The 14,057-nt window shown below is 50.5% G+C and overlaps 1 protein-coding gene across 4 annotated transcripts in view; it reads right to left on the bottom strand.

Moving 5' to 3' along the window:
• The window catches only part of LOC100276416 (exocyst complex component SEC6), a 94,360-nt gene that overhangs the window by 24,328 nt on the left and 55,975 nt on the right, over positions 1-14,057 (bottom strand). For 2 of the 4 annotated variants that reach the window (XM_020552753.2, XM_020552754.2), the window contains exons 13-17: positions 12,589-12,697; positions 12,022-12,162; positions 11,766-11,945; positions 7,847-7,954; positions 7,664-7,750 (exon numbers count right to left, since the gene is read on the bottom strand). In XM_020552753.2, coding sequence (XP_020408342.1) covers positions 7,664-7,750; positions 7,847-7,954; positions 11,766-11,945; positions 12,022-12,162; positions 12,589-12,697 — 625 coding nt within the window. The remainder of the gene's footprint in view (positions 1-7,663; positions 7,751-7,846; positions 7,955-11,765; positions 11,946-12,021; positions 12,163-12,588; positions 12,698-14,057) is intronic. The other 2 variants (XM_008681084.3, XM_008681085.3) reach the window with 1 other exon arrangement.

Below are 14,057 nucleotides of genomic sequence, written 5' to 3'. Positions count from 1 at the left end.
AGGCGGTGCCCAGGGCACGCTCTTGCTCCAGGGCGAGGGACGTGGTGCGCTCGCGCTCCCGCGAGGCAGCCACGGCGGCCTGGATCGTAGCGAGGGCGGCGACGAGCAAGGGATTGGTGGTGGGGAGCGTGGAGGACGCAACGATGCCGTTCTCGGCGGGTGCCGGTAGGGTGGGAAACCCCGGCGGGGAGCCTCGGCGCAGGGCCAGAGGAGTGGCATCGCGGAGGGGCCCGAGGCCAGCGATGTAGGGAGCACTTCCACCGGTGAGCTCGCTGCGGGGGGGCATTGAGGCTGGGCAGGGAAGGTCCGGCGGCCATGGGGGTGGCCAGGCCACCGTGCAGGGTGGGGCCCGCACCCAGGGAGGCGGCCCAGCCGGCTGCCAGAGAGGGGGGCGCGCCTAGGTGGGTGGCCAGGGAAGTGGGCGTGCCCAGGGGGGCGAGCAGGGACGGGCTCGCGCAGTCGGGGGCGGTGGCGGCGGCCAGGCCCGCGCCGGGGGCGACGGTGGAGGCCAGGCCCGCGCTAGGGGCGAGGGCGGCGGCGGCAGCCAAGCCCGCGCCAGGGGCGGCGGTGGCGGCCAGGCCCGCGCCAGGGGCCGTCGCAGCGGCGGCGGCCGCGTAGGAGACGTGGCCGGCGTCCATAGGGGCAGGAGCTCGCCGGCGGGAGGAGGGGAGGGGGGGCGGCGGCCGGAGTTGGGCAGCCGGCGCCCGACGGCCGGTGGGAGAGAGAGGGTGAGAAGGAGAGAAAAAAAAAAAGAAACTGGCTCTATACCATATTGGAAACCGAACCCTAACAGGGGTTGGGCAATCTATTAAATAGACTGAGTAACTGGGCCATGCCCATTACAGAGGGGCGAGACAGTAATTACACGGGGAGAACCCCAAACCCTAATCGGGTATTCTAACAACAGGAAGGCTCATCTATCTCGCCATGGCTGTGGATTTGCCTTTGGGAGCATACAAGGCCATTGACAAGATTAGAAAAGGGTTCCTCTGGCAAGGAAGGAGAAATATCAATGGAGGACACTGCTTAGTGGCCTGGGGAAGAGTGTGTAGGTTGTGTTTTCGCTAGGAGTTTTTGGTACAGGCTGCTTGGACAGGTTAATCTTGAGGGTATCACTCCTCAAATGGGAGAGGGAAACACCATACAGTGGTGGAAAAGTTGCAGCAATCAGCTGCATGGAATTGCCAAGAAAGGGTTTAACTCCTTAATTATTCTGGGGCTTTGGATTATTTGGAACCACAGAAACAGTTGTGTGTTTGACGACCTTTCCCCAAACCTGGATGCAGCTATCAGAAGGGCTAGAGAAGAAAAGGAGCTTTGGGAGCTAGCCGGGGCCAAGAGTTTGTCCCTTCTTATGGCTCCGATTCCAGGGATTTAGTCTCTCTGAGCTATAATGTTGGATGTTTTTATGTTTTGTTGCTTTCGGCTGCCATGAGCTGGTTTTGGCCACTGTTTCAGTTTTTTTTGTATTGGTCTATTTTAGACCTTTTTCTTCTTCATATATATGATGCGTAGCTCTCCTACGCTTTCGAGAAAAAAAGTTTTCAGGCGCGCCTCCGTTTGGGCTCTGGTTGACAGAAGAATAATGAGGGCCGACCGTGCAGGAAATGTCTTTCTGTTGAACTAGTTTGGCTTCTTTTGTTCTACTCCAGTCATCCTGATCTGTGTCATCCTTTTGGCCTGAAGATTATGTTGTCTTCGTGTTTAGACTTCAGTTGTGTGCCTTTAGTTGGTTTCCTTCTCATATCTGGAAAACCTTTTGTTCAGATAGGGAATAGCGCATAAGGCTTTTCTCTTTTGTAATGTTGCTTCTTGCTGGTTGTTGTCGTTCTTGACATCATTGTAAGAAACGTTTGGTTGCTATTTCTTAATGAAATAGGGGGCAGAGCTCCTTCGTAAAAAAAATCTGATTGGCACTCGGGAGGATAGGAACTGCTCTCTCAACCTAGACTCCTTAAACTTTCAGCCACTGATTTCAAGTCGGGCGACCAGCTAGTTGTCCCAGAGGACCGACCAGGCGCCTAATCGTGATTAGGGCGAAGATTAGGACGACTTATCGGTCCTAGAGCAGAAGGCAAGAATTAGAGACTGCAGAATGCACTGGTGCTGTGATGGTAAGAACCAAGAAGGCAAGAACTAGAGACGACGCCGGTGATGATAGAAAAGGGGGAGGAGGGGAGCAGGAGCAACTTTCAGATGACGAGCTCATCTCGTCAGTCATCAGTTCGTCTTCGTCACTGGTGCTGGTCAGGAGACGACGCTGATGACCTGGAGTCTTGGAGACGCCAGAAGTGGATGTGGAGCCGGCGCGGCTGAACTGCAGGAGTCACCGGTGAATGCACTAGAGACTGGACAGCCACCACTGGACGACGGGCAGGGGCGCAGGCAGAGCTTGGGTTACGACTAGGGTTTCAGTTGAACTAGACGACGCCACTGTTTATGTGACTGTAGATGGGCCGAAAAAATAATAAAGCTCAATAGTAAACCCTACCCACACTTGGACTGGACGACCAGAAACCCTCTAATCGGACGCTTAATCGACGATCTGGACGACCAGAAAGTCTAATCGAGTCGTCCGGCTAATCGACCACTTTTAGGCGACCAGCCCGACTAATCGCGATTAATCGCGACTAGTCGGACGACTTGTAAATAGAGCTTTCAGCAGCATGATCTTACCTCCTTAGATGTTCCCATCTTGGAGGAGGAGGTCTGCAATGTTATAAAGTCATTGCCAAGCGACAAAGCTCCTGGCCCATGGGTTTCACCAGAAAGTTTTATAAAACGTGTTGGCCTATTATAAAAGATGACATCATATCTGCCATCACGGCGGTTTGGAGGAGGGATTTTAGGAATTTCAGACCTTTAAACTCTGTCTTCATTGCATTGCCGCATAAGAAAGAAGGTGCTAATCGGGCGTGTGATTTCAGGCCCATTAGTCTTGTTCATAGCTTCGCCAAACTTGTGACTAAGATTCTTGCCAACCGGTTGAGTAATCATCTTGAGAATCTGGTTTCTAAGAACCAAAATGCTTTTATCAAGGGAAGGTTCATCCAAGATAACTTCATGATGGTGCAGCAGACAGCTAAGTTTCTTCATGCACAGAAGCAGCCATGGCTCCTCCTAAAGCTTGATATTTCAAAAGCTTTTGACACTGTTTATTAGGCTTTTCTTCTTGAAGTGTTGGAGAAGATTGGTTTCGGGATAGTCTGGAGAGAATGTGATCAGTGGGTTGCTCTCTACTTCCTCTACTCAAGTGCTGCTAAATGGTACTCCTGGAAACTTCATATCTCATTGGCGGGGCCTAAGACAAGGGAACCCTTTGTCGCCCAAGCTCTTCATTATTGTGGACACCCTAAACCGGCTGGTGGACAAGGTGGCTAAAGTTGGTCAACTTCAGCCCCTGTCTTCTTGTTCCATCCAACATCACCTCTCTTTATACGCTGATGATGTGGTGCTTTTCCTTAGGCCAACTACAATGAATCTTAATCTCGTCAAGGGCATTCTTAATCTGTTTGGGGAAGCTTCGGGCCTTAAGACGAATATTCAGAAAAGTAGAGTTATCCCCATGCAGTGTGGCCCCACAGATATTGGTATTCTGCAAGAACAACTTCCTTGTCAGTTAGAGGGTTTCCTGTTCAACCTCAGTCTACTACTTGCCTTAAAAAAATTAACTAGAGATCAACTCCAACCTCTCATCGACAAACTGGCTGATCTCTTGCCAGGTTGGAGAGCGGATCTTATGACTCGTGGGGAAGGGCAGTGCATGTTCAGTTTGCACTCACCTCTTCCATCATTTATCATGCGATGGCCCTAGATCTTCCATCCTGGATCTTTAAAGCTATAGACAAAATCCGAAGGGGTTATCTCTAGAGAGGGAGAAAAGATGTGAAGGGAGGCCACTGTCTCATTGCATGTCCAAAAGTAGCAAGGCCAAAGGAACTGGGGGGCTCGGCATTTCGGACCTTCAAAACCTCAAGTGGTCCCTCCGTGTTAGATGGTTGTGGCTGAAAAAAATAGAGCCTGACAAACAGTGGACAAGTTTTCAGTTAAAGGCAAACTCAGTGGTTCAAAAGTTATTCTCCATGGCTATGGGTATTCAGATTGGAGATGGAAATTCTACACTTTTTTGGACTGGCAGGTGGCTGGCTGGGCGATGTGTGCAAGACTTGGCTCCGAATCTTATTCTGATGGTTCCAAAACATATACTGAACAAAAGATCTGTTCTGGAGGCTTTCACAGATTCAAGATGGATCCAAGATATTCGAGGTGTTATTTCTCAGGAGGTAATCAGTGATATTATGCTACTTTGGGAAACCTTGTTAGGGGTCAACTTGCAGCCTGGCACCCCTGATAAGCATTTCTGGAGGCTTTCCAGCTCGGGGCAATACTCAGCGACATTGGCCTACGAATCCATCTTCCTAGGCTCAACGCAGTTTGACGCTTATGATCTCATTTGGAAGACGTGCCCCCCTCCTAAATGCGCCTTTTTCATTTGGCTGGTGATCCATAATCGTTGTTGGACAATTAATAGCTTGGCTAAACAAAATCTTCCTCGACCAAGTTGTTGTCCTCTCTGTGAACAGGAGGATGAGTCCATTAACCATATCCTAGTTAACTGTGTTTTCAGTAGGCAGTTCTGATTCTTTCTTCTCCAGAGAATGGGTCTTGCAACTCTTTGCCCGCAACCTACTGATCTGGTCTTTGATGATTGGAGAACCATCAATTCAGTTGGGAAGGAGCTCCAGAAAGGGCTCAATTCATTCATTGTGTTGGGCGCTCGGATAATATGGCGCCATAGGAATGATTGCGTGTTTAATGGAAAACCTCCAAACCTTGCTACTTCCCTGATCATGGCTGGGAGTGAGATCAGCTGCTGAAGTTCGGCGGGAGCCAAGGGTCTAGCCCTGCTAACAGCTTAGAGTGAGGTTTGGAAGCAGAGGAATGACTGCATCTTTAGGAATGAGGCTTCTTTTTTTTCTTCTTGGCGACACTGCTTCAACGATATATTGAAGTTGCAAATGCTGAGATTTAACCCCTCTCTTAAGCTAGGCTGCTTTTTTCCATTTCCAAAAAGTTTCAATAAAATCGCGCTGTAGGGGTTTTCCCTACAGCCACCCCTACAGCCTTTTCCCCTCAAAAAAATCCTAGGTGTGGTATGTGTGTGTTCTTTTTGTACCTTTCTTTTAATGATATGATACACAAATCTCCCATGTGTTCGAGAAATTTTTTTGTGAGCTAGATCTAAGAAACACACATCTGATGCTTTCTAGCTAGGTAGGGGAGTACAATTACGGTGATATTCAAGAATGTATTTGTCAGGGCCTAAGAGGCCCACAGAGGGGCTGCGTCAGCAGCAACCATGGGCCCTCCAATGGCGATTAGATAAGGATAGTTAGAGATAAGATTAGAAGATTAGTTGAGATTATCTAGGAGATTAGTTGAGATTATCTAGGAAGGTTATCAGTTAGTAGTTTGTTGAGAGTTTTTAGGAGAGTTTTTAGGAGATAAGGATCTCTAGCTAGATAGAGGCGGCCAGTCGGCCTATTTATGTAATCAATGGATGAAAAATAAAGCAGGCAAGAATTAGAAGGGAGAAACTCTCCTCTTGCTCGGTCGTGGGCAGAGGCCCCCGGCCGACGTTCTTGCCTATCGATACCCCTCTCCAATCCCTCACCGATCTAGCGACCATAACATCTGGTATCAGCTAGCTTGAGTTTCGATCTGATCCCATGGCTTCTGCTGCTAATTTCGCGACGTCATCCTGGCAACCGGCGTCCCCATCTCCATGGACTGCGCCGTATGCCACCTTCGTCATGCCATCCTGGCAACCGCCGTCCCCATCTCCATGGGCAGCATCGTCTGCCAATTTTGTCACCACATCCTGGACGCCGGCGTGCCCATCTCTAGGGACAACGCCAAATTTCGTCACATCATCTTCGTTGACGGCGTCTCCGTCCCCATGGGCGACGCCACTCGGGGCAGCCACGGCTCAGCAATCACCAACTCCATCGATGGGTGACTTGTCGATCAACATAAGGGCTGATCTCGCAAAGATGCAAGCCACGCTCCAGAAGGTTGAGCAAGGGCTGCTGCAAATCAAGGTAGCAGTGCAACATGAGCAGCACCAACTGGCGTTGTCCGCATGGCTCCAGACGTCGGCGGTTGTGGGCATACAAGCTGCTGCTCGTGGCTTCCTTGCACGACGGAGAGTGCGGGACATGCGCCGGCAGATGCTCGAGGCAGCCTTGGTGACGGTTGACCTCGGCACACGGGGGCGCAACCTCGCCTTGTCGGGACGGCCATCAGCAGCGGCACCGGGCTGCTACCTCTAAGTGTGAGCATGGTACGTGTCCCGCGGGCGACGAACTTCAACTCTACGACAACGGCGGTAGGGAAGGCATTCCCCTCGTCATCGGCAAGGGCGCACTATTTAGCGACACCACATTCCGCTACAGGCCGCCACGAGGGCGCCTCCGCTGGTTATTGTTGCGACCTACTCCAGGTGCCCGTCCATGTGCTCTCCTTTCATCCAGATGGCGTCCATGGGATCCAGGTGGCTGCACACGTGCAAGTCCAATGCGCGGAGGGTGTCCGCCTTATCTTATGGGGTCAAAAAAAATAGATTTGGAATAATAAGATAAGTCGAGATGTAAAAGGCTTGCCTTCTAGGTGTCTGGTTTTGGGTCAAATAGACTCGGTCTTTGAGCACCCATCATGCTGCAGCTCGAGGACGAGCTGCTTGTCCAGGAGAGGTGTAGTGTCAGGGCCTAAGGAGGTTCACGGAGGGGCTGCGGCAGTAGCAACCATGGGCCCTCCAAGTGCGATTAGATAAGGATAGTTAGAGATAAGATTAGAAAATTAGTTGAGATTATTTAGGAGATTAGTTGACATTATCTAGGAAGGTTATCAATTAGTAGTTTGTTGAGAGTTTTTAGGAGATAAGGATCTCTAGCTAGATAGAGGCGGCCAGCCGGTCTATTTGTGTAATCAATGGATGAGAAATAAAGCAGGCAAGAATTAGAAGGGAGAAACCCTCCTCTTGCTCGGCCGTGGGCAGAGGCCCCCGACCGACGTTCCTGCCCATCGAATTCCCTCTCCAATCCCTCACCGATCTAGCGACCATAACTGTATTCTTTAGACCAACCACCACTCCACAAGAATGCCTCCATGTTGGTCATGTCAAAGTTGAAAATTACACCCATAGGACTAATACATATTTACAATTTTACATCCAAATTTTGATTTAATAATACTAAAGTCAAGACAGCTTCCATCTACTGGCATTTGCCAGGAAACTTTATTCTTCACGCCAGATAAAAGTAAAAAAAATGGTTCCTACAGAGAAAGAGAACCGATATAGCTAATGCATACAGTCTGGTCGCTCTCTGTACTCTTAAAAAGGGTATGCCTAGACAAGTTTCCCTCTCCGGAACCTTGCCAGGAGACCTTTTTTTTGCTTCAGAGACAAGTAAAAATCTGACACTGTTGGGAAATAGAACCCTGGCCCTGATACTATGTGTAATATTTCAAGTTCATGGAGAAGAAACTTAAGAATGACTGAGCAATGTGATTAAAAAAACATGAAATCATCTCTTGACAAGTTAAAACATGGTTCAAAGAATGACATGTAATAAAGAGCAAAAGCTTTGTCGCAGATTTGCACCTGTTCAGCATAGTTTTGTGGAAGCGCCTCCAATGTACTGCTACTTAGCTCTGATGAAAGTTCGTAGCAATGCATGTTATTGTTAATCTGCACCCACATACAACAAAAGGATCAAATAATAAGCAATAAAGGAAGGCAGGATATTCACATCTCGTCAAGGTCCAAAAGCAGAAAGGAACATACCAATGCACATAGACATGCCAGGCCAACATAAAAAATCGGCTCCTCAAGTCTTTGCCTCTCAGCTGCTTGAAAATCAAGCATGACCTGCAAATGACAAAAATAGAAGATCTAAATAATATTAATTGATTAGTGTTAAAGTGTTATTTACGTTACTGTGTATACCACCCCTGTAATGGGCCTTGTCCCACAACACTCAGCTATATATATACACTCTCAACCCTGATTAGGGTTAGGGTTTCCATTCTCTAACTTGGTACCAGAGCCGATTTTTTCTCTCTTCTCCCCTTCCTCCCACCCCAAAGCCTCCCCGCGCTGCTACAGTCCCTCCGCCGGCCGCGCCCTCCCCTACTCGTCGGCATTGCCTCCCAGCCGGACGCGCTCCCCTTCCCGTCGGACGGTCACGCCCCCTCCCCTACGACGGCGCGTGCTTCCCGCTGGACGGCTGCGCCCCCGACGCCGCGCCCCCCGGTGGCCGCGCCTCCAATCGCGACGCCCTCCACGACCTCTCTGCACGGCCACCGGCGGCTGCACCCTCAGGTCTGCGCTCCCCCAGAGTCTTCTTCAAGCTCCTATCGTCCCTGCTCGGCCAAAGTGAGCTGTCGGTCGCGCCCTGCCCGTGGTCGACCTCGCCAACGTCCCTCAAGCGCCCTGCGTAGGCTCTCTCCTTCCCTCGCTGGCGTGGCCCCACCCCCTCGCTCGTCGGCGTGGCCACGCCCCAGCGCGCACATGCGCGGTGCAGCCCCATCACCGACCATGGCCTATGTCTGCTGCCGCCGGTGCTTCGCATGGCGGCGTCTCCCTCGACGCCGGGCCAACTCGTCGGCATTCCCGCAGACGCCCTCCACGCCAGCGCCCTCTTCCACGACGCTCCTGGTACCCTCTCTCGCAGTCGGGCTGCTCCCTTCCCCTGCCGGCGACCCCACGATCCCTGGTGCCGCCCCTTGCTGTGGCTCTGCGTCGCCACCCAGTGCGGCCACTCCCTTGCGCATGCCTGCGCGGTGCAGCCCCATCACCGCCCACGACCTCTGTCCGCCGCCGCCGGTGCTTCGCATGACGACGTCTTCCTCGACACCGAGCCAACTCGCTGGCCTTCCCGTAGACACCCTCCACACCAACGCCCTCTTTCACGGCGCTTCTGCGGTCCTGCTGCCCTCTCCAGCAGCCGGACTGCTCCCTTCCCCTGTCGGCAACTCCACGCTCTCTGGTACTGCCCCTTGTCGTGGCTCTGCGCTGCCACTCAGCCTGCGTTGACCCCTTGCGCCACCGCGCCCTCTTCTTTCCCGGCCTTGGGCCTCTCAACGGCGCTCCCCTCTCTATCCTCAACGGCCACCGCCGCTCTTCCTGACCCTGCTGCTGCCCTATACAGCAGCACCTCCTTCCACTCCACCCCTACCACTAGCTCGTTATCTCACTCCCATACTCCATACCCCTCCCATCCTTCCTCCATCATTGTGGAGAACGGTTCCACCCTTCTGGTCACCTCAGTAGGTGCATCATTTCTTTTAGGACCCTTCTACCTTAACGACGTCCTTGTTGCTCCTGGTCTAACTCATCCCCTTCTCTCGGTTTGTCGCTTGACTAGCAACAACCACTGCTCTATGGAGTTCGATCCCTAGGGGCTCACCATATGCCACCTTTCCACTTGTGTCGTGCTCGCTCGCTGCGACAGCTCCGACCCACTCTACTCCCTTCACTTGCCCTCCACTTCCCCCACTAGCATAGCCCCCCATGCCCTTGCTACTACCACCACTTCCGCCGTTTGGCATCATCGTCTCGAGCACCCTGGACCTGATGTCATGTCCCAGCTTTCCAGCCACTCAGATATCTCCTACACCCGAGGCTCCTCTGAGCACCTCTTTCATGCTTGTCCGCTCAATCGTCACTCTCGTCTTCCTTTTTCCACTTGCACGTCCAGGGTTGCTCAGACCTTTGATTTTGTCCACTGTGATCTCTATACCTCCCCTGTCCTCAGCCTCTCCAGTTACAAATACTATCTGGTAATTCCTGAATGATTTTCCCATTTTCTTTGGACTTTTCCACTCCGGTTGAAGTCCGACACGTTTAACACCCTCACCCACTTCTTCGCCTATGTCTCCACCCAGTTCTGTTGTCCAGTCCCCGCGAGTTCAACAACCATGCCTCTCGCTCCTTTTTCCTCACCCATGGTAGTCCAACTGAGTCTCTCGTGCCCTTACACTTCTCCCCAGAACGGCAGGAACGAACGCATCATTCGCACCACCACCGACATGATCTGTTGCCTTCTCTTCCAAGCGTCTCTCCCAACCAGCTATTGGGTAGAGGCCCTGCACACCGCCACACATCTCCTCAACCGCATCTCCTCGAAGGCAGTGAGCCACCCCACTTCCCACTTCGCCCTCTACGGCACAACCCCCTCTTACGACCACCTTCGCATGCTCGGTTGTGCCTGCTATCCCAACACTTCCACCACCGCTCCCCATAAGCTATCTCCTCGCTCCACTCGTTGCCTCTTTCTTGGCTACTCCCCTAACCACAAGGGGTATCGCTATCTTGACCTGGTCTCCCACCGCATCCTCATCTCTCGTCACATTGTTTTCAACGAAGATGTGTTTCCCCTTACTGACTCCTCCCCAACCACCGATCTCGACTTGCTCCTTGAGTCCAATTCGATCCCCCTCCACCCCAAGCGCCCCGTCTTGCGTCGTTGCCCGCGCCACGCGTGGCCTCGGCGCCTTTGCTTGCGCCTCTACCCGCGCCACACGCGGTCTCGACGCCTTTGCTTGCGCCTCTTCCTGCGCCACGCGCGACCCTGTTGACGAGCGTGGCCCGCTTCGTCGACCCCACCCTCGTCTACCACCGCCGCAGGCGAGCCACTCCCTTGGCTCATGCTGACCCGACCCCATCGACGAGCGCGGCTCGCTTCGCCGACCCCGCTCTTGTCTACCACCGCCGCGAGTGGGCAACTTCCTCGCTCCCGACGCCCTGCCGACCCGCACCGAGCCTCCCGTGTACCACCTGGTCGCCATCCACCGCGACCCCGGGCACGTCCACCCGATGGTGACTCGCCGTGCAGCTGGCGTTCTCTGCCCTATCTCGCCGCTCTCAAGCAGATCCTGCACTACCTCCTCGGCTCCCTCGACTACGGCCTTCTACGCGTTTTCGACCTTTTTCCTATCTTCTTAATATATAAAGGGGCGCAGCTCTCCTGCGCATTTTCGAGAAAAAACTACGGCCTTCTACTCCGACCTCCCCGACGTCGAAGCTCGTGGTCTACACCGACGCTGACTGCGCTGATTGTCCCGACACGCGTCGGTCCACTTCCAGTTATGCCATGTTCCTAGGTGCCAACCTTGTCTCCTGGTCCGCCAAGCGCCAGCCTGTCATCTTTCGCTCTGGCGCTGAGGCTGATACCGCGTTGTGGCTAACGGCGTGGCCGAGGCCTCCTAGCTGCACCAGCTTCTCCAGGAGCTTCACAGCCCCTCCAGCGTGTCGCCATCGTCTACTGCGACAACGTCAACGCAGTCTACCTATCCACCAATCCCGTGCAGCATTAGCACACGAAGCACGTGCAGATCGACCTGTACTTCGTCCGCGAGCGAGTCGCCGCTGGTGACGTTCAGATTCTCAGCCTCCCCACCACGTTGCAGTTTGCCGACATCTTCACCAAGGAGCTGTTGTCGAGTGTTTTCGCCGAGTTTCGCTGCAATCTCAACATCTGTACAGGATAGAGTTGAGACTGCGTGGAGGGGGTGTTAGAGTGTTATTTACGTTACTGTGTATACCTTCCTTGTAATGGGCCTTGGCCCATAACATGCTATATATACCCTTCCAACCCTGATTAGGGTTAGGGTTTCCATTCTCCAACTATTAGAAAAGCGTGAAGTACAACAAAACAAACCCGTTAGACTCACATAATCTCATAGGGCAAATATATAAATACCTGAATAACCGCAAGAGCGATGCGATATAGCATGACATATGTGCTGTTGTCTCTAACTATCTGAACTTGCTCGGTCAATATTCTGAATAGATCCACTGCTGCAGGTGTATATAGTTTTCCATCCTCTCTACTCTTTGGTGGTTGTGTTTTGTCAGCCTCCAAAATGTTATTGTACCATTTCTACAGAAGAAAACATGAAACAATACATGATTCTTGTTGAAGTTCATCTACATTCCACAAATCTAGAAAGAAGTACCTTGGTTGTTGCCTGCATACGCTCAACATACATGTTCATGAGGGGATCCAATGCACCACTTTCAGAACAAACTTGGGCAAGTGATTCATCCACACCAAGACCAATCAAATCTTCTTGATATTGTACGACCCAACTAGTCACCTACAGTGATTAGTCTATTAATGGGCTTGCAAAGAACAAAAGCCAAAAACATTTACTCATTACTCGTGAATCGCGAAAGGGCTTCTAACTGAGTTGGTTAGGTAGTCTGAGTAGCACTCCTTAGGTCTTGAGTTCGACTCCCTGTGGGAGCAAATTTCATGTTGTGGTTAAAAAAACCCCTCGACTGTCCTATGCCAAAGCATAGGTCTAAGGTCCGGTCCCGGTCGTCTACTCACATGGGCTACGATGCCACTGTGTATGGGTGGGACAGGGTTTTCTCGACCTATGTGAGAAGGTCTTCTTCTTAATATAATGCTCAGGGGTGTTTAACCCTAAATGTCGAGTTTTTTTTTACCTCGTGAATCCAAGAAGCACAATCTGAAAAGGTGTGGTGAGAATAAAATTATGATATTTGAGATAAGGTACCTTCAAGATGTTTATATTTTGAATATCGTTTGCTCTATCACTGAGAAGTCGAAGCATCTGAATGAATCTCTCAGTGTATAGGTTTACCATGAGCTGGAAAATTTCATATCTGCGCAGAAATAAGGAATGTGAATATTTAACACGTTGGCAAAGATAAGGAAACCATCAGAAAATGTTATGTAAATCACTAGTTCTAGGATAGCCCAGATTCGTTTCAGGATATTAGCTTATATGGCATGTCAAAATAACCAATCAGGTCATCAATATTCTAATAAAAGCAAAAGTTCTTCCCTTTACTCTTGCGTACTAATTTTGAGCAATAACATTATGCTTGCGTTTGTGGAAACAAAGGAATGCTTGCGTGTTTGATGGGGTACCCCGAGTATCCGCAACATTTTGCAAGAGATTCATGAGGACGTTAAGCTTTAGGGAATGGCAGGAGCAAAGGATATTAGACAGTTGTGGCCTTAATTTAGATGGTGTAGGGTTGGTGTGGGGTTGTTGCCCCCTCCTCTTTTTTCTCTTGTTTTTAGTTACTTTTATTCTTTTATTCTTTTTTCTTCCTTTTTCTGCCCCCTCCTCTCGTTTGCTGCCTTCTCGGGCACTTTGTATTTTGGTCCACCTTAGACCTTTCTTATCCTCTTAATAAAATGACACGCAGTTCTCTTGCGTGTTCGAGAAAACATTATGCATGTTCTCTATCAAATGACATATTGAGAAATTATAAGGAACACGAATTTGGAAGCATTCAACAAAAGGTAATTTTATGAGACAAATTGTGGTCCATTGCCCCATTGTGTGAGCTCTTAACATGCCTGTCTTTTTATATATATTTTTAGATTATGTTGATGTGCGTAGACTTGTCTTTGACATAGTAAACTGATTGCCAAATTATTGTGTATACAGAACAAATATTCCAAATCTAGCAACTAGATAAGTGTAGTTTGTGCATTATCAGTGCCGGCCCTGGCGGGGGTCGAGCAGTGCCCCCGACCAGGGCCCCTAAATTAATGGGGCCTCACTTTAGTTACTAAATAACAGTATATATATACAGCCATATAGCGTATATTGTATATATATGTCTATTGGCTCTACAAAACTTTTAAAGACCTAATTATAAGTCAACAACACGGCAACAACAAGCAAGGAGAATTAGACGTAACCCATTAATCTTGATTTCTATATTCTAGTAGTAGTACTTTGTAGTCTCAGGCCCATCTGCCTAGGCTCTCAGTCGCAAACAGACAGGCGGTCGTGCCGTCACCTCTCGGTAGCCAACACACGACATTGGGTACGACAACGCTTTTGTCTTTCCCTACATAGCGAACACGAAACTAACATGACATGATCGATTGATCTCACAACGTATTACATCTATTTGATCATTGTTCGAAGTAACCTTCTTTTGAGTCATCTAGATACATATATACCCATTTTCTTTTGAGTCATCTAGACACATATATACCCAT

The sequence above is a fragment of the Zea mays genome, chromosome 4, assembly GCF_902167145.1.
Source record: "Zea mays cultivar B73 chromosome 4, Zm-B73-REFERENCE-NAM-5.0, whole genome shotgun sequence".
Classification (NCBI taxonomy): Eukaryota; Viridiplantae; Streptophyta; class Magnoliopsida; order Poales; family Poaceae; genus Zea; species Zea mays.
Note: the sequence above shows the minus strand (reverse complement) of the source record. Positions and strands in the feature narration are given on the sequence as shown.